Source organism: Rhinatrema bivittatum, chromosome 9 (assembly GCF_901001135.1).
Source record: "Rhinatrema bivittatum chromosome 9, aRhiBiv1.1, whole genome shotgun sequence".
Classification (NCBI taxonomy): domain Eukaryota; kingdom Metazoa; phylum Chordata; class Amphibia; order Gymnophiona; family Rhinatrematidae; genus Rhinatrema; species Rhinatrema bivittatum.
In genome coordinates, this window is record NC_042623.1 from 42,963,814 (window position 1) to 42,983,896 (window position 20,083).

The window sequence follows — 20,083 nt, forward strand, 5'->3', positions numbered from 1 at the left end:
CACGTGGCAGCAGCAAGATGATCTGGCAATGGCGGACGCCCTGAAGGCCTAGCGGAGCCACGGGAGCGGCGTTCCCCCCATTGGAGGTGAGCACCAAGCATAGCAGATAGAGGGGAAGCGGTGGAGACCGCAACAGACACGTGAAATATTATGCAACCATAAATACACAAAAAGATCTACATTTACAATTTATGATTAAAACTCTATCTATGCACTATCTGTGCAATAGACAGATGTAAAATTTTAAAAAACTTATATATCATGGAAACAGTAGCCAATCAGCTGGTTTAATTCTCATATATGAATAATGAAAACTATTGTTTTATTTTGTTAAGTAATTAACAGAAAGCAAACAGTCACGGGGGGGGGTTGGTAACTTTTAAACAGCGGTGTGGGCGCACATATATGCACATATGCCGGCTTGTGCCAATGCACAAGGCCATTTTATAGCATTCGCACATATATGTGCACATGGTATAAAATGGACTATATGCGCATACACATGCAAACAATTTTATTACAGACACACGCATGTGCGCGCAAATGACGCCTCTACTGCGCAAGTGGGGGGATTTTAGTAGACACACACTCTGACACAATTACCAGTTTCCCCAGTTCATCTAAGTAAAGGATAGGACTTGCTAACCCCCCCTAGTTAACTAGCCTACCTTTTACCCCATTAGCCCCAACCCTTGAAATTCCACAAACCTCTTTACTTTATTTTGTGTCAGGACTTAAACACCATCTCTAGCAGAAGTAAAGTTACACGGTAGGGGACCCTGGCGCATGCTTGTGCGCATAAATACTTATGCGCAGATTTCATTGAGAAATCTAGGAATGTCCACTCCCCGCCCAGACCACTCCAACGTCCCGTCCCTTTTTAAAAGTTTTCGTGCAAGTATCGTGTACTCACGTACTTTTTAAAATCCACGAGGTGCGTGCCAGCCCGACTTCTGTGCTTATCTTCTGGCTTTGGCACACATAGGGCTTTTAAACTTCATCTTTTAGGGAACCTCTCTATAAACGTCACTGACAATATATTAAATGTCTCTCATTGCCCAACTGTAGAGAGTGCTAGATTAAAAAGCACCAGTTCCAGTACAGATTTGTTGAATCTTAGTAGGACCAGTCCCGTCTGTATTTGTGTTTTTCAAGGCCTAGCTAATCTCTGTGCTGGTTTCATAGAATTAGCTAAAATATATTATACTGCTTTGTATTTGCTCTGACTGGTAGCGACCCTCAGAAACAAAGAAACTGGAGATAAGTTTTAGCTAGTCACAGCCAGTTCAGACTGGATATTGTTTTTCACTAAAGACCGGATTTTAAAAGCCTTGCGCGCGTAAATTTCGGGGGTTACGCGCAAGGCTAGGCCCTGCACGTACCATGCGCATTTTCCAAAGGGCCCGGCCACACGTGTAACTCCCAATATGCACTGAAGTGCCGGGCCTAAAGAAAGGCGCCATTAGACGCTGTCCCGGGGAAGCACGGCCAGCTAGCTGCCAGTGCATGATGTGTTTACTTCTGCTTCGGAGGAGCAATAAGCATTAAAATAAAAAATAGGGGCTAGCTAGGGTAGGTTTAGAGGTCGGAAAAGAGGTCAGAGAAGAGGGGGAAAAGGTAGGAAGGGTAGGGTTAGGGTTAGGGAACTGGTTTAGGCCCATTTGCATCACTGTGAGTATTATTCTAAAATTCCCCCCCCCACATAGACGCATGTTCACGTTTTAAAATCTACCCTTTAAAAAATGGTTTTCCTAGAAATAGTTGATTACATAGGTAAAATTATTATTCATAGATGACAGAAACTGATGCAAACACAGATAACTAACAGCTGTTATTAGTCAGAAGCTGAAATCATGTTGTGAGTAACACAACCCAAATGAAGAAAGGCCCAATGAATAACTGTATACTAAGTAATGAGCTATTGTTTAATATTGAAAAGATGAATCTATATTTTGGGCTGAGAATAGCATATGGTTATGCTGTCTCCATGCATGCATGTACCTAGGAATACAAGAGAAATTCTTACCGAAGCTATCTTGGGTATGGTGGCGTTTTGTTTTTATTTTTTTTACCCAAGCAAGGGAGCTGGTAAAAAGGGGCCTGAGAACTCTAATTAATGATAAGGAATTCCACAGATCCCTATGGCACTGCATTATTTATCCTTGTCTCCTTCCTCCCCCAGTTCTACAACCTTGTTTTATTGTAACTTTTGCTTCCTCCGCACTTGTTAAAAGAACAGTTTTTGCACCCCCTGTTATCTGTAAACCGGCATGATATGATCTTATCATGAATGCCGGTATAGAAAAACCTTAAATAAATAAATAAATAAATTTTACTGCTCTCCACTGAAAAAAACGGAACAGTTAGTCTTACTCTGTTTTCTGCCTTACCCAGATCACAATCCACAACAGTGATGTAGCCACAGGTGGGCCTGGGTGGTCTATGGCTCACCTACTTAGGGCTCAGACTCATGCAATCAGGGCTGTCTGACACCAGAGGAAGAGGCCTGCAGGATGGCTGCCGCAGTTCCCATCCTGTGGCGGCCAAGGAAGGGGTCTGGCAGAGGCTGAAGAAGACAACTTGTGTGCTAATCTGTGTGTGCATATATGTGTGTGGGGGGGGGGGGGGGGGAGCTTGTCTGTGTATGTTTGAGTGTGTTTATGTATGTCTATGTACATATGTGTGTTTGTGTGTGTGTTGTGACATTAGCAATGCAGAACTCTCCGATCATAGTAAAGGAACACATGAAGAAACACAGGGCCAGACTTAGAAAAAGGGAACCCAGGGCAGGGCTTTGGCACAAGAGAACAGCAGAGACTAAGGGACTGGGACAGTATCTAGGTCAGGAGCAGGCTGAAGGTGGAGGCGTTGGTCACCTAGGCAACCCACCTGAGATAGCAGGCAGGGAATCAGGAGGACAAGCAACCCAAATTGACACCCCCCCCCCCCCCCCCCCCCGATCAAGACAGCAAGCCGAACTCTCTATGGAGCTGGGCATGCCCAGTAGGGGCCAGTCAAAGTTCTGGAAAGTTTGACAGAAGTGTTCCGTGATTGGACTCCATCCTGTGATGTCACCCATATGTGAGGACTAACATCCTGCTTGTCCTGTGAGAAACTACTTCTGCTCCAGAGGAGCAGTAAGTAATGAAATAAAAAAATAGGGGGTAGGTAGGTAGGGTTTAGAGGGAGGAGAAAGGGAAGGGAGTTTAGGCAGGGGGATAGGGACCTGGAGGCCTGATTGTGTCGCCGTGCGTATTTTCCAAAAATTTGCCACCCTTGTGCACTGCCTGCACATGCACACGTGGATTTTAAAATCTGGCACACGTGTGTGTGGCCATCAGATTTTATAACATGCGCACGCCGGCGCACACATGTTAGAAAATCAGCATGTCCAGTGCATGCGACAGGAACTTTGTGCACATGGATGCGCGCACGCTCCTTTTAAAATCGACCCCTTAGTGCTCAACAGTGCTGCTTGACTCCCAGGACATTCATCAAACATTTGTATTATGTCATCATTATTCATATAGAAGGCGGGGGTGGCTGGGAGGGGTGGAATATGGATATGGGTTTGTTTGTTGCTCACTCTTTTTTCTGTTGGCTACCATTACTTGCTGACCATGGAGTATGTAAGGAAACAGCATACTCCATTGTATTGTTGTATTTGTTTATTGTATTATAATAAAAAGCAGATTAACCATAAAACAAATCAAAGAAAATCCTTTTTCACTCAGCACATAGTTAAGCTCTAGAATTCATTGCCAGAGGATGTGGTTATGGCAGTTAGTGTAACTGGGTTTAAAAAAGATTTGGATAAGTTCCTAGAGGAAAAATCAATAAACTGCTATTAATCAATAAGGAATAGTAGCTTGAGATCTATTTAATGTTTGGGTACTTGCCAGGTACTTGTGACTTGGATTGGCCACTGTTGGAAACAGGATGCTGGGCTTGATGGACCCTTGGTCTGACTCAGTATGGCATTCCTTATGTTCTTATGTTCTAAGGGTCAGAAGCAGATGGCAAATAAGAATGGTCAGTGTCCAGGCAAGGTGAGATCCAGAAGTCAGTCCAAGAGAAGGCAGGGAGATGAGGCAAGAAGGACTAAGGAAACAAGGCAGGCTGGGTTGGAGAGATGAGGCAAGGCTGGGTTGGGCTGGAGAGGCAAGGCAAGACTGGGCTGGGCTGCAGAGAAGAGGCAAGGCTGGACTGGAGAGACAAGGCAAAACTGGGCTGGAGAGATGAGACAGGAAGCAGGAACAGGAACGCATGAACCAAGAGCAGCAATACACACTACACACAATGATGCATGAGACAGGTTGCTGAGGCAAAGAAGTGTTGCAAGACTGAGGCTAATATAGGTCAAAGGAGATGATGCTATCAGAGAGCGCCAACTCTGATTTCTCACCAGTAAGCGCATATTGGGGCAGATTTTAAAACCTGTGCGCGAGCGCAGATCTGTTTGCGCAACCCGAAGCAAACAAATCTACGCCCGATTCTATAACATACACGCGCTGCTGCATGCATGTTATAAAATCCAGGGTCGGCGCGCGCAAGGGGGTGCACAATTGTGCAACTTGCACGCGCCGAGCCGCGCAGGCTGCCTCCATTCCCTCTGAGGCCGCTCCAAAATTGGAGCGGCCTCAGAGGGAACTTTTCTACCACTCCCCCCCATCATCCCCTCCCTTCCCCTATCTAACCCAACCCCCAGTCCTAACTAGATCCCCCCTACCTTTGTTTCAGAAGTTACACCTACCCGAGGCACACGCTGGCGCTCCATCCCCTGGCATAGGCAGCTGTGCCAGAGGACTCGGGACCACCCCTGGACCGCCGTCATGCTCCCGGACCCGCCCCCAGACCCGCCCCAGACCGCCACCACGCCCCCCGGACCCGCTCCTTTTTCGAAGCCCTAGGACATACGTGCGTCCCGGGGCTTACGTGCGCCGCCGAGCCTATGCAAAATAGGCTGGGCACGCACAGGGGCAGATTTTCTCGGGTTACGCTCATATGTTACGCGCGTAGCCTTTGAAAATCTGCCCTATTATGCGCACACAGACTCATGCACATGCCTATGGGAAAGTAGAGTCTTGGCGGCATGGCAGTCACGGAGGTTGGGGCTAATGGCATTCCTAGCACACTGAGGATGATGGTCAAGTTTGTAGACGTGGCGGCATGGGAGAGGAGCTTCAGCAGCTTGCTGGCATGTGGGGGCTGAGCGGCAGCAAGAAGTGAGCACAGCAGTAAGCATGCTGCCAACTGTAACAAATGGTGAAATGACACACTAATCCAGTGCACTAGATTGCTTTTTATTTTTTTTAAATATTCGCTCCTCTCAAAGATGCGCAGCATTACTTAGTTTTAGATGCCAGTAGCATCTGAAATAATTTAAAAGAGCGACTTAAATGAAAATTACTTTAACCATCTTAAGCATGTTAAAATGAATGGATTCTGAAAATTAAAAATGCATATGTATAAGTATATTTAAAAAATGTATTTTTCCCCAATGAAACTGAACTCTCTCGTTTTCAGGAAGAAGGTTAAAATAGATTTTTTCTTGGTAGGCCTCTTAAAGCAGCTGTGTTTGAAAGGACTGAAGAATTTTAATATTGGGAATGGGCAATATTTGGATTTAACTGGACTGTGGTGCTGTAGGTCGGCAGGGTTATGATTGACTTGCTTTACTTCAGCTTTGTTTTAATTTCAGTTGTTTTCATTGTTGGGGGGTTTTTTAAATTATGTTTTATTGTTATATTTTTATATGATGGCTTAATGGTCATAAACTGTAAACTGCATTGGGTGACCCATTGGGATCGAGATCGCAGTATAAAAATTGAATGAATAAATGAATGAATGAATGAATGAATAAATACATAAAAAAATAAAAAAAAAATAAAACTATGGTATCTTCAAATCCTGACCATATTTTTAAATGATTGATGGAAGCCAACTAATTTAAATTTAAACAAGGGCAAATAATTCTTAGACGCTGAGGTCGTTTCTCTCCACTGCTGCTGAAAAATAAGATAGAAGCCAAGCACATTTAATGACACGTAAATTATTCGTAATGTCTCAAGTGTGCGGAAGTATATTATTATCTGGCAGCTACTAGGAAACCGGTAAGAATCATTCATGCCCAGACCACAGGTGAAAAGACCGCCAGGTCAAACCATTGTATTCTGTGTTCACAGCCCAGTACACATGCCATGACACAGCCTGTCAAAAGCAGGCCATTTTTGTGCCAAGAAATTCTTGTCACTGAAGGATAGATTATGGTACTACAAAGCCTCTCTTTAACTGCAGAAGCGATAGTGGCCTCTCTGTCTTCAATCATCTTAATAGCAAGCAAAAATGTTTGCATTAACGATTTGGTAGCATGGATTCATGTTGAGCAGGTATAAAAATAAAAACCCAGGTATTTCTTTTTCTCCAATGATGTGTCAATACACAAAACAGAAAACAAAATGGTTTGGGGTTTTTTTTTAATCCAAAATGTAAGATACTATAAAAGAAAAAAAAATGCACCAAACCTATTAGAATAAAATGAACAACTATCTTTAAAAGACATATTTTGTATTGCAATCACATTCACGGCCCTAGTAATTTACAAGACAAAAGGCAGGGGAACAGTAGGAATATTTCTCAGCTTTCATGATTCTGCCTCTTGTCTAGGCTCCAATAACCAAAGGCCCTTGGACTCATAAATAGAGGGGTGAAATGAGACAGGCAAGTAGAAGAGTTGGCTTCTTAAGTCATTTATCAGGAAGTGTGACAGGAGGCTGCAGCCCTTTCCATACATAACACAACGATGGAAACCAGAGCTAACCACAGATTAAAAACACTCAAGGAAGATTTAGTGAGCCATTTTCATACAAACAGAAATAGAGTCTGTAATGAGCGCTATCATTTGCCTCTTTGGCTCGGGAAAGGAAGAAAATGATAGAATTACATCACTGTCAGGCACACTGTGTGTGTGATTTTTATAATTCTTTTGAGAAGAACATTGGTGGTCATACTGTAGGTGATGTTGCTTCTGTGCCTCCTGTCCTGCTGAAATAACTGCTAGATACAAGATTCGCTCATTCCTTCCCCTCCCCCCCCCCTTTCATGACCCCATTTTCGTTTTAACACTTTCCCACAAATCACACCACACTTTCTTTGGAGTAATAAAGGCCGCAGTTTATTCTTATATTAACCCGAGCCTCGCCAAGTACTTATAATATCATATAACAATCCCCCCCTTTCCCCCCCATTCATATAACAGTCCAACAGCGCCCCCCACCGTTTCCAGTGGTAGAGCATACCCAAGTAAACAGTCCCACAGCGCCCCCCACCGTTTCCAGTGGTAGAGCCTCCTCCTGTAAAGCCTCCGAGCATCGGCCCCCCTCTTGCTCTTTGGCAATCTCGTGCAGCAGCCCCCCCGCACTGCACAAGATTCCCCCCCCCTCTGTAAACTTAACAACCCAATGCAATAAACAACCTTTGAGGCTCGGGTTTACCGCCACTGCGACGAATACAACATTTCTCCCAAAATACACATTTTCCAAGTACAGGGTGGGAGGGTGGGCAAGCCTCAACCTGCTGCCTCGGTCATTCCTCACCGACTGGCAGTTATTTCCCCCCTCCTTTCCTTTTTTCTCCCTATCCTCCAATCCCACACTCCTATTTGAATTCTACCCCCTCCATTGGCTGCTTCCTTCCTCGCTCTCACTCCCCCCCCCCTTTTTCTCCTTCTCCCTTTACCAAATGTCCCCGCCTTTCCTTCTCTCTCTTGACTACAGTTATGTCCGCAGGGCAAGACAGGCTCGCCCTGCTTGGACTAGGCAGCAGGAAAGAATGCTACCATAATAACAAATCTTATATCTGAATTGTCAGTAGCTTTTTTTTTTCCTTCTAAAATTAAATACTGTAGCAGGTGTTCAACCTGCAAATGCTGCAGACAGACCAAGGGACATAACTATTATAAAACCCACTTTTAGAGTCATCCAATTTAATGAGCATATATTTAATTTGCAAAACCAAAATACCAACAGCAGGAAAAATGCAAATTGGAAAACATAAATAATGTTTTTGGTTCATCTGCTTTATCTCTGATGCCGTTTAAACAGTCCTTTATTCAGTTGACACGATCCCTGATTGTTTGCATCACTAAGCTGAAGAGTAACACACAAGTCAAAGGCTGAAGTCTTTTCTCTATAATGCATAAAGGGATATTCATAATTAAACAACAGACTCCCCAGGGTATCATGTTTTTAGATCCATATTGACAAGCAAAATGAGGTATTTCAAACTATGCTTCACTGACCTACTACTCTCCTCTGCATTGGTTTTTTTCTGCCCTTCAGGCTTTGATTTTAAATTTTTGGCAACTGAGGCATACATTTATAGAGGCCTGCTATTGCAGTATTTTCTGTACCAACAAACCCCTCCCCCCCCCCCCACCCCAAATAAACCTGAAAACGTGTTGCCAGTGTAGGAATATCTACAAAGTACACATTGGTATAAGGTATCCAGCACATAAAATATAATAATAATCCTTTATCAAAGTGTACAATGATAGAAGAACAAAAGCCACAGCAGAACTGAGTTCAAGCATCTTTTTTTTTTTTTTTTTTAATGAGAATATCACAGAAAGTCTCCTGAGCAGTGCAAAGTACATCCTGCACAATCTGTCTGCCACACTTAGCAAAATTTGGTGGCAGGGCAAGAATAGCTAAAGTTGGGATTGAAAATAACCCTGTTTTTTTTTTCTTTAAATGGGGTAAAAAACACTATTTATTTATTTACTTTATATATCATCAATCTGTAGACAATCTAGACGGTGTACAATAAATAAATACAAAATTAAAATACAGTGTACGAAAATAATTTAAAAAGGATACAAAAAATTGAACTAGAATTCATTAAAATATAAGTAAAATACAAAACTAAAATTGTTTATGCCTAACATAAGAATACAAACAATTTAAGGCTAGCTAAGGGATACAAAAAATGTACACTAAATTCACTAAAATATAGATAAAATAACAACTAAAATATTTAAGGCTAACATAAAACATGCGATAAAAGTTTGTTTATAAGTGCAAAACTGGAACAATCTTTGCACTAAAGAAATCTTTGATAACTATCCCCCCTTCCCCATAATTTAAATGTAAATTCAGAGCACATTGTCATGTGCAAAAGGCTAGAGCAGAGCTAATACAGTTATAGGTAACAAGTAAAATTACATAGGTAACAAGTAATGTGAAATATATAGCCTTAAGCTACCATATGTTTGCTTTAGTTTGCAAGGACAGATAACTTTATCTTGATGTTGACTTTAAACTACAAAAGGTCCTTTCCATTTATTGGTTTTGCCCAGTTTGTGCCAACCCAAACGCAGATATAAAAGGTAAGAATTGCATACAAAGCATGGAAAAAAAAAAGTCAAGTAACTTTTTCAGTTGTGGTTCCTTCTCATTTCGTTTGCTGCTTTTCATCCCCACTGAGTAGTACAGCGATAATAATTGTGATGGTGGTTCCACAGCCATCACTGGATATTTTCCTTGCCTGCCTTCTGGGGATTTCTGCATTCTGGGGATCCACCCCCTAGCCTTTACCCTTCCCATTTTTGGCCTTGGGCCTAGTACATATATAATCTGATTTGACAGTTCATTTAAATGGGCCCCCAGGCGCACATATACGCATGTGAGTCAGCACGAGCCCAAATACACTGATATTTTATAACATACGTGCACATACGGATGTACAAAATAAAACAGACTGGACACGTGTATGTGTGCACCCAATTTTGCAAGTGGACACGCACAGCCGCGTAAAGTTGGGTTTGAGCCGCGCAAGTGGGGGAATTTTATGACAGGCGCGTGTCCATGCCATGACCAGTTTCACCAGTTCATCCACCAGCTCATCCAGTCTAGAGCTAGGTCCTCCAAACCCCCCCTGGCTCTATAGCCTGCACTCCCCCCCCCCCAGTTAGCCCAGACCACTTAAACCCTTCAGGGATGCCTGGTTTGTTTGGGGTTTTTTTTTTAACTTACGCCTCCTCCATAGCAGAAGTAAAGTTATACAGCGCTGGACCTGGGCGCGCGCATCTCTTGGCCACGCCTTGGAGCTCCCAAGCTCCACCCACACCACACCGCGCCCCTTTTATCTCCAATGCAAGATGTGCGCGCATCAGCATATGCGAGCACGCATCCCCCCTCACTTTATAAAATCAGGTGGACACATGCGCATCTCCCAGTTTTGTAACGCGCCTGGATTTTAAAATTCACCTCTTTGTGAGCATGCCCCAGAGATAGCCTTGGAGATCTTCTGGGATAGAGACTTGAGAGGAGAGTTGGGTGTTTTGAGGTGGTGCTTAGTAGGCCCCCACTAGTTTATCAAGAATAGTTTTTGAGAGGTGTTTTTTTTTCATCTTTTTGACCAGTCCAATATACAGCGTGGTAGATATATCTGGATTTTGAAGATCATTTGTGCAATAGTTGGAGCCAGAGAGTTTGGGGTTTGTTTGTTTTTTCCATTTATTACATGATAGTGCACAAAGAGAATTTTCCTACCCTCTACAGGGAAGGAGTTTTGGACTCTGGTTCAGTGAGTGGCGGAGGAGTTTGCACCATGAATAAAGATACATTGGCTTTTGGCATCATGATTTTTATTCTGTTGTTCATGAGCTTTCAATATTGAGCTGGATCTTATTTTTAAGTTAAAGTAGACCTTTTGGTTTTGTTGAACACCAGCATTGTCTTTTAGTTATCTTTTGTGGCCTGCTGTGCCAATAGAAGCCATCTACAGTGAGAATTTTGAGCAAGACAAGAGCCCCGGAGGCGCAGAGCCTCCTCCCCGCCGGTGAACCCCGGCATCAGCAGAGCTACTAGAGCAAAGTGATGGAAAAGAGGTCTGAGGTACTGATAGCCTCCTGGGAACTGGGTGGCCCCTTAAACCAGTCTGCCAAACGGTGGGGAGGGGGGGGGGGGTTACATAATGTATTAAAAAATAACCACAACAAATTTTAGAAACATCACACACGGCAAGTCATAAAACACACAAGTCTTTTTCTTCTTTTAACACATCATACTTCATACCGTCTACCTTTTTAATATTACTGAATGAAATACATAGTGCTTCGCCAAAAAAAATTGTGCTCATCAATTGTGAAGCCTATGCATAATTCAGGCATTCAGAGAAGAATGGGTTTATTAGTGGGAATAGTAAGGACTTGGAAATTAAGAATTAAACTAAATATCCAATACCATTAGAGACTTTTCCATTGTACATAGTGGTGGCTGGCAGATAAGGTCCATGTGGATCACTCAGTCTGTCCCAGTTGCCCTTAACTACTGAATTATCAGGAGTCATCAGGACAAGAGTGAAGGCCTTTTCCATGACTGCACTACAGCTATGGAAGGCGATACCATTAGAACTGAAGCATTCCACTGACTATGTTAGGTTCAGAAAACTTTTGAAACCTGGTTATTCTTGTTAAATTAAGCCTCTAGGTGAGGGCTAGGTAACTACAGTCCTACAGTGCCACAAATAGGTCTGGTTTTCAGAATATCCACAATGAATATGCATGAAATATAGTTGCATAAAATAGAGGCAGTGCATGCAAATATACCTCATACATATTCATTGTGGATAGCCTGAAAACCAGACCTATTTATGGCACTCCATGTTCAGAGTTGCCTATCCCTACTCCAAAGAGAATATTGCAGGGGGTGCTGGGAGAAGGGTAGGCTTATTATCTGAATTTTTAGGCTTTTATTGTTGTCAGAGGAAAGGGGACTAAAGGTATGCCCCGGTCCAGCCTCTTGGATTTATATAGATGCATGGTATTTTAAACATAATGTTAGTCTCTGGGTGATCCTAAATAAGATCGGTTAGGATTGAAGGCCCTCTGGTTGTATTACTAGTTGCTTGTTTATGATGGTTTGTCATGTTTTCGACATGTCATATGTTTATTATGCCAAGGTTTGTTGGGTTGCTAGATGGATCATGGTTAAATTAGTTGTCCGGGTGTTTCATTGGAATGGCTATATTGTGTGGTTTATTTTATTAGTCATTTGTTTTAAATGTTTTGATGTTTTAATTATGGTGGTTGGTTTATACTTTTTGTTTTACATTACTTTGTAGTAATAAAAACAGAATATAAATTTGCAAAATTAAATTAAATTTAAATCACAGATTCTGCTCAATTTTAGATCTTCACCCCCACCCCCCCTTACCCTTATAATTTTCCTCTGTATCTGTCTGTAGTGAATCGTGGACCCTTGGGCCAGCTAGAGTGTGTGGTGGAACCACTGAAGGAAGGCCTGCAGCGGTACTCGTAGCCGGGAGGCGGATCAGGACCAGGAGACTAGACAGGACCTTCACCAATACCAGCCCTCGTTCCCCGCAGGTTGAGCCTTTGGGTGCCGGGCTGGCAGGACTTAGGAGAAGGTCTCCTGGCGAAGAGGAGTACAGTGAACGGTCCGAGTCGAGGCAGGCTGAAGATGAGGGGAGTTGGTGACGGTCCAGGGGTTCAAGGCAGGCAGCAGAGGAGCCAGATGAGGAGATGAGGCAGAGATCAAGGCCAGCAGAAGACAGACAGAACCGAACAGCAAGCCAAGGGTCAGGGCGGGCAGCAGACAGACGAAACCAGGTACCAAGCCGAAGTCAAACCAAAGAAGCAAGCAAGTGGGTACTGAAATTCGGGAGCAGGAGAGGAGCTGGAGCAGGCAGGAAGGCAGGAGTGGAGGCAGGAACAAGCAGGATACTGGAACAGAGTCAGGAACAAGCAGGATACTGGAGCGGAGTCAGGAACAAACAGGATACTGGAACGAAGACAGGAACTAGCAACTAGACTCTCCCAGGAGGCAACCTGTTGCCAAGGCAAGGCAAGGGGGTCTGAGGCAGCCTATTTATAGTCCTCCAGTGATGACGTGGGATTTGGGGCCGGCCCGAGGTTTCCCACCGCGGCCCCTTTAAATCCCGGGCAGTCGGGCGCAAGCGTGCCTAGTGGGTGGAGCCGCCTAAAGATGCCAACGGCGTCTCCATCATGGGGAGAACACCGAGCGAAGGCCCCGACACAGCCTGAGCAGGGCCGGAACAGCCTGCGGAGCAAGAAGCGAGCTTGGCGGTAAGGGGGGACCCGGCCATGGACAGCCACGGCCGGGATTCCCAACACTGTCCACAGTGTGCTTGAATTTGATCACTGTTATGTTTGATACCATTTCTGTTGGTAGGCTATTTCAGACATCCACAGTTCTCTAAGAGGATAACTTTCAGTCATGTGGGCGTACATGTAGGTGCGTAGGCCGGCTAGCACCAATGGATGCAGCCATTTTACAACAAAAGCACGAATTTGCGCGCAGGATATAAAATAGACTGTATGTGCATTATGTGCATGCAATTTTATATGGACACACGCATGTGGGCGCAAATGCTGCATCTACTGTGTAAGTGGAGGATTTTAGTAGATACGTGGGCCAACGCAATTACCAGTTTGCCCAGTCCATTCCCAGTTCACCCAGGAAAAGGATAGGACTTACTAACCCCCTAATTAACTTGCCTCTCTTTTACTCTTTTAGCCCCAACTATTAAAACCTTGCTAACTAGCCTTGGGTTTTTTTTTTTGTTTTATTAGTTATACGCCATCCATAGCAGAAGTAAAGTTACATGGATAGGGACCCCGGCACGCACTTGTGCGTGTAAATAGTTATGTGCTGGTTTCACTGAAAAATCCATAAACGCCCGTGCCTTGCCCAGAACACGCCCATAATATGCCCCTTTTTTCGAAAAACATTTTTGTGCGAAAACTGGGAGATACGCCTGTACTCAGGTGCGCCTTTTAAATTCCAGGCGGCAGGTGCTGGCCTGACTTCTGCCCTTAGCTCCTGGCTTCGGCGCACATAGGGCTTTTAAAATTTGCCTTTAAGAAAAGAAAAATGTCCTTACATTTCTTCTTTAGCCTCCTTGCTTCCAACTTCATATCATGACCCCCCCTGGTCCTTAATTTTCTTTTCATGGAAAATGCCACCCTCTTTGTACCTTATACAATTCTGGTAGATATTTGAATACAATAGAATAGAGCACCGTTTACTCAGAATGGTTGGGACCCAGGCCATTAAGGATAACAGATTTTTTTCGGATAGAGGCTCTGGATAATGAGAGTTTTCCGATGAAAGAATTTCAGATAATCTGGAGTTCTTCCCAGATAATGGATCATAACACAGTGACCATGATTTTTTTTTTCCTGGATAATGAGAGCTCCCTGTTAATGGATCTTTGAATAAACAGTGCTCCATTCTATTTCTACCTTATCTCCTCCCCCTTTCTCTTCTGGAGAAGGAAGCTGGACCTACATCTCCATGCATGCAATGGGAATAAAACCAGTAGTGGCTCAGTCTGTCTCTATGAAACTATAAGATGTCTCTATCTGGCATCTGCAGCTCCTTAGTCTTCAGTATATATCTATTTATTTATTTATTTAAACATTTTTATATACCGGCATTCGTTGTGGACATCATGTCGGTATAGGGCCCGAGGTGTAGGTCTTGCACCGTTTAGTACTCTTTTTTTTTTTTTTGCCCAAGTTTCCTGTGTTCTTGTTATCACAATCAGAGACTGCAATCCACTAAACCCTGACAACAGCCAAATGCCCCAGATCAGGGCTGGTGTCTGCAAATGCAATCACAGATCACAGTTTTTCAGACCATCTTTAAAGGAAGGTAAGAAATAAATTTATCATAGGGAACATGTTTCACCTGAAAAAGGAATTATTATTAATGCCATGTTACAAGTGTTTTGGACTGGGACTACGGCTCTCAGAAATTCCATCCTTGTGTGCATGAACAGATGGTGGAAGTGTTCTTTCCTTACTGAACTTTATTCTCTAAGGCAAACACCTCCCAAACACACATAATAATGCAATGCACCTATTTTTTTGTTGTTGTTGTTGTTGATGCTGAAAAAAAAAAAAGTGTACCCTGAGAGCTCTATTCATGCATTCAATCCGTTCCATAATTGCTGTCCTGCAGCGTTCTACTGGCAAATTTCCACCTGAAGGTTTTTTTCCTGAATTCAGAGGCCAAAAAATGTAAATAAGAAATACACTTGCACAGGTATTTGAGAGGAGGAGGAAAATAAACAAAACTCAAAAGATTCATTAATTAAATTCTATATACATTTATGCAACCAATAAAAAAATTGGTTGCTAAGAAAACAACAAAAAACAAAAAAGAAAATTGCTCTGTGAAAGCATAATCCACAAATATATTTGCACAAGGTGCATTGGAAGAGCAATTTTCAAAGGCATTTACCTAGGAAAAATAACCTGACTGAAAACTGCATGCCCCCCAAAAAAAATATGGCTAAAAATAGCTGAAGGTGCCCTAGGGCACGTATTTCAGCTGCATTAAAAAGATGGTCCTGTGGGCCAGGTCAGAGGAGGAAAACAGCGGTGCAGATTTTTGTGCTATTTTAAAACCTCCTGAACCCCACCCACTGCCTGCACAGAAAAAGGAGGTGCAGAGTTCATGGATACTTTTAGAGCAAATATTTTTTCACTTGCTAATTTTCATACGGTAACAAGATGGGTTACTTTCTCTTTGAAAATGTGGTTATTTTGAAAATTTCCCTCTTGAAGCTCATCTGAATATCAAAGTCTAGCACAGTGTTTCCCAACCCTCTCCTGGAGGCACACTAACCAGTCAGGTTTCCAGGATATACGTAATGAAATAAGCATGAGACAGATTTGCATACAAGGGGGTCTCAATATATATGCAAATCTACCACATGCATATTTACTGTGGCAATCCTGAAAACCTGACTGGCTAGGTGTGCCTCCAGGAGACCCTGCTCTAGCACTTAATTTAGTTCTCAGTGGCGAGCGTCTGATTTTATGAAAGTTGGCTTTATGGAAATACTACAGACGCATCACAGGGACTGGCTTGTTTCAGCCGAAAACAAGCAGAGTTAATTTGTTTAACCAGGTTGGACTTACCAAATCCAAAAGCACCAGATCCCCCAATGGTCTGTGAAGCTTGAACGCTGGTAGATGTGTAGAGTCCTGTTACCAGTAAACCATCAAAGAAGGTGCTTGTTGAAACAGTCACTGAAATTAAAGAAAAGGAAATTAATTTGTTTTTCCCATCAAAATCTGCCAGCTCCTGTCTACTTTTCCATGGGTTTCATTCAAAGCAGTCATCTAGGAATTTGCATCTGTGCAAATTTTTATTATTTTTTTCAGAAACAACCGTGGAACACACTAATCTTATCGCTTCTTCCATTTTCTCTGCCTAGCTGTCCATGTGGTTTTCTGACTCTCCTGAAAGCTACCATTTAACAAGCCCTACAATCAGCAAAGACTTACTAGTGGAAGGTTCAAACAAAAAGATATTGTTGTTTGGGGAAGATGAAGGAGAAGAGATAATAGCTTCTCTTTATGCTGCTAATTAGATTTTAGGGGGTTCTTTGTAATTGTTTTCTCTAAAATTCATACCAACCTCCGCATCTTGTACACAATACAGCATACAACTACAAAAAGCAAGATACAATCTTGTAGTTTTTATGTTTTATAAAATATTTTATGAAAATATTCAACATGTACTTATGTCTTATGGCTCATGTCCTTCTAGTAAAATATGTAATTTATTGAAGGTAATTATTACTATGTTTGCTCTGGTTGGCTACTATATTTTTGTAACTCTTTATTTGTAACTTTAAATAAAATATAAAATAAAATATATTTGACAAGGAAAAGAAGGCAGTATACATGGATTATACAAATGTTATAAAGAGGTAATCGAAAAAAAGAAAATAAGTACCCCAAAGTATAATGCCAATATTAGACCTCAAACAGAAAAAGCCATGGGAAATGGCTAACTACAAGGATGCACAAACTTCAAAGGAGATCAATACCCAATCAAGACAATTCCTCATTAGCAGAGGGAAGGGAAGTCACAATACCACGTTTGCAGTCCAAAAATTTTCTTAGCTGTATAGGGTCAAAGAAAAAAAACATACTGATTCTAAGATTTCTGTACATTTACAAGGAAAACAAATGAGGCAAGAGACCCCTAAAGAAACAATTTCAGGTTTCATGGCCAGAAACTTCTTTCTGCGCTCTGTTGAGAAGGGGTGTTTTAGTGTGCCCTTGGGCCTCAGCCCTACCCCAGACGGATCCAGGACCGAACAGAGGGTTGACGGTGTGTTCCAGCATGGCAGACAGTCTTACCCTCTGCCAGGCCTGCAAGCTCCAAGGCTAACAACATGATGTTGGAAATTGAATGGTCCTCCGACCATTCCGAGCCCTTTCGGACCTGCCACTTGGATCGGCATGGAGCAGCAGGCCTGGCCTGAGGATGAGGGCAGACGGGCCTTGACATGAAGACATGACACCAAGGTTGATGCAATGGCATCACAGACGAGGGCTAGAACAAGACATGACACCAAGGTAGTTGAAGACATGACACCAAGGCTGATGGGAAGACATCACGGACCAGGGTCGATGCAAAGGCATCCCAGACCAGGGTCGATGCGATGACAGAGACAAGGAACTTGACGAAGTCCAGACGAGACGAGAAATTGGGCGGAAGGACATTGGCACTGTCTCGCAGGGCGCCCTACTCAGCCCACTTCACTGGAGGACCCCAATGGGCTGGTCGCGGACCACCCTGTCCCACTGCACACCCTACACAGCCCGAGGAGCTGGTCATGGACCATGCAGAGAGTGGGACAAGTGCAGGGAAGAATCCAGCCAAGGCAGAACTTCGAGGACGGAGACATAAGTCATCCGGAGCTCCGCGAAGGCTGGCAGGACATGATGGCTCGGGAGCACAGGAATGAATTCCACCTGCAGGCCACTCCACGCTCGGGAAAGACGTCATCCGAGGGAGCAGGGCCTGACAGGACCAGAAGGCTCAGGAGCGCTGAAGACACAGGAACAAGACACCAAGGAACTTGGAACATCAGGAAGCAGAAGATCAAGACGAGACACCAGGACACCTGGACGGGGACCTCAGGCATGAAGACTTGACATGACATGAAGACGAAACGATGAGGAGCTCCATGAAGAAGACCTGACGGAGCTCTGGCAGGCAGGAGCCTCCAGAGTGAAGTAACTCCAATGCAAGGCAAAGAACAATGACGAGACCAGCCCTTTTATAGGGCTGAACAGGAAATCAGTCCATAGATGGGACCAGCAACACTTCCTGTGGCTGGCCCTTTAAATTCAGTAGAGAGGCGCGGCCGCGCGCCTAGAGGAAGGAAGCAGGAACTGTGCAGGACTGTGGCCAGTGGTCCTGCACGACGTCGTCACGTAAGAGCAGGGCTGGGCCTGGAGGCAGGCCCCGATGATGGCAGCAGCTCCAACTGCTGCAGGAGGCCCCGGGGGCAGCTCCAGCCGCCAATCCAGACCGGGGCTGTGGCCTCCTGGCCGCGAAGATCAGGATGACGGCGGCGGCGGCGGTGGTTTCCAGCCGCGAAGAGGGTAGAAAGTCCGCGGCTCCAGCCACGGTGAAAAGGAGACCCGATGGGTGGCCTCCGGGCCGCAGGGGAAGGCAAGTCCACGGCTCCAGCCGTGCGGGAAGGCCCGACTCCGGCGGCATCCGTGCCACGTCGGGTGAAGCATGGGAGGTGAGTGGAGCCTGCTCTCGGGGAATAGCTCCGCGGGCAAGGTTCCTAACACGCTCCTGTGTTGGTCTGGATAAATCCAGAAACATCCAGATTTTTTTTTACTTTTGAACAAGATATCTTTATTACGAAAATAAAGACGAAAAATATTATTTCGATCTTGCATGAAAACAAAGGCCAACAAAGTAGCCCGACCAACAATATTTTCCTCTTCAGAATTCTCCTGGAAATCAGTCAAGTTGGCAGGGACATCTATCAAGACATTATCCACAGATTTCATACAAACAGGCAGAAAAAAGAACTTCTTAATAGGAGGTAGTGCATTTTCTGGATTAGGCAGAACTTCTTTCATAGAAGAAACAAAAAGCTCAGTAGGTATCATCAGAGGAATCTGAGGAAAATTAAGTATTCTCAGATTCAGAGACATGAGAGAATTCTCAATATTCTCAATTCTACGTGAGGTAGATGTCAGATCTTTAATTATGTTAACCTGCGCATCTTGGATGTCTCTCCTTCAGAAACTTTCTTTTCCACTGAACTTAAACAAAGTTCTTGAGATTGAAAATTATTATGCAAGTCTGTTGTTAAAGAAACTAAGGATGAAATGGACTTGCTGATGGACTTCATAATAGTCCAAAGACTGTCCAAAGTTATTACTGCAGGTTTCACCAGAGAAGCATAGTCAAGAAAACCAGAAGGAGGGGCCAAAGAAGGCATTGTAGATTCCTTAGTACTTACTTCAGGTAATCCAGTCAGCGTGGTTAAGTGAAAAACTGTTCCCTCTGCTCCAACCAATATTTCTGGAGACTCTGCTGTCTCCCTCACCAAACTCTGCCATTGAGTCTGCCTTGGCTCGGCAGAATAAGAAGAACCAGGAGACGAGAAAGTGCTCTCCAAGAGTCCAAAAGGCCCCATGAGAAGCCTCCACAAAAGCGATGGTACTTGCCAGCAAAAGCAGAGTGGAATGGCGGTCGGGGCTAAGAGAAAATTCCACCATTGACAGGCTAGCATTCCCAGGTCCAGCCAAGCCGGCTTCAACTGCCGGTACAAAGGTATGAGCATGTTCCGGCATCATGGTTTGACGAAGGGAATCAGTTGTTTCCACAGGTTTACCTTTCTTAATGGCTCCTTTTTGTTTCCCCATCAAACGAGAGAGTTTTAGGCAATATGCAACGAGAAAAAGGGGAGAAACTGTCTGAGCTGCTTGGAAATGTGTCTGCTAAGAAGTAGCCATCTTGGTTCCCCCTACCTGACTACTATATTTTTTAAATGTTGTGATCTACTTTAAATGTTACAGATAAAGTGGAATATAAATGAAAGCAATAAATAAATAAACAAGAGTTACTTTCAATGAAATATGTTTTATATTAGGAGATGAAAATTGTGAGTTTATGGATATAAACAACTTGCAAAAACCACAGAGAATAATAAAAATGCTGAAATAAATATACTTCTCCCAGTGAGGGAAAGATGAACAACC

General features: G+C 43.7%; 1 protein-coding gene across 1 annotated transcript in view; it reads right to left on the minus strand.

Moving 5' to 3' along the window:
• The window catches only part of RELN (reelin), a 699,179-nt gene that overhangs the window by 592,878 nt on the left and 86,218 nt on the right, over nt 1-20,083 (minus strand). The window contains exon 2 of the mRNA XM_029615599.1: nt 15,974-16,084. Within this exon, the coding sequence (XP_029471459.1) occupies nt 15,974-16,084 (111 nt within the window). The remainder of the gene's footprint in view (nt 1-15,973; nt 16,085-20,083) is intronic.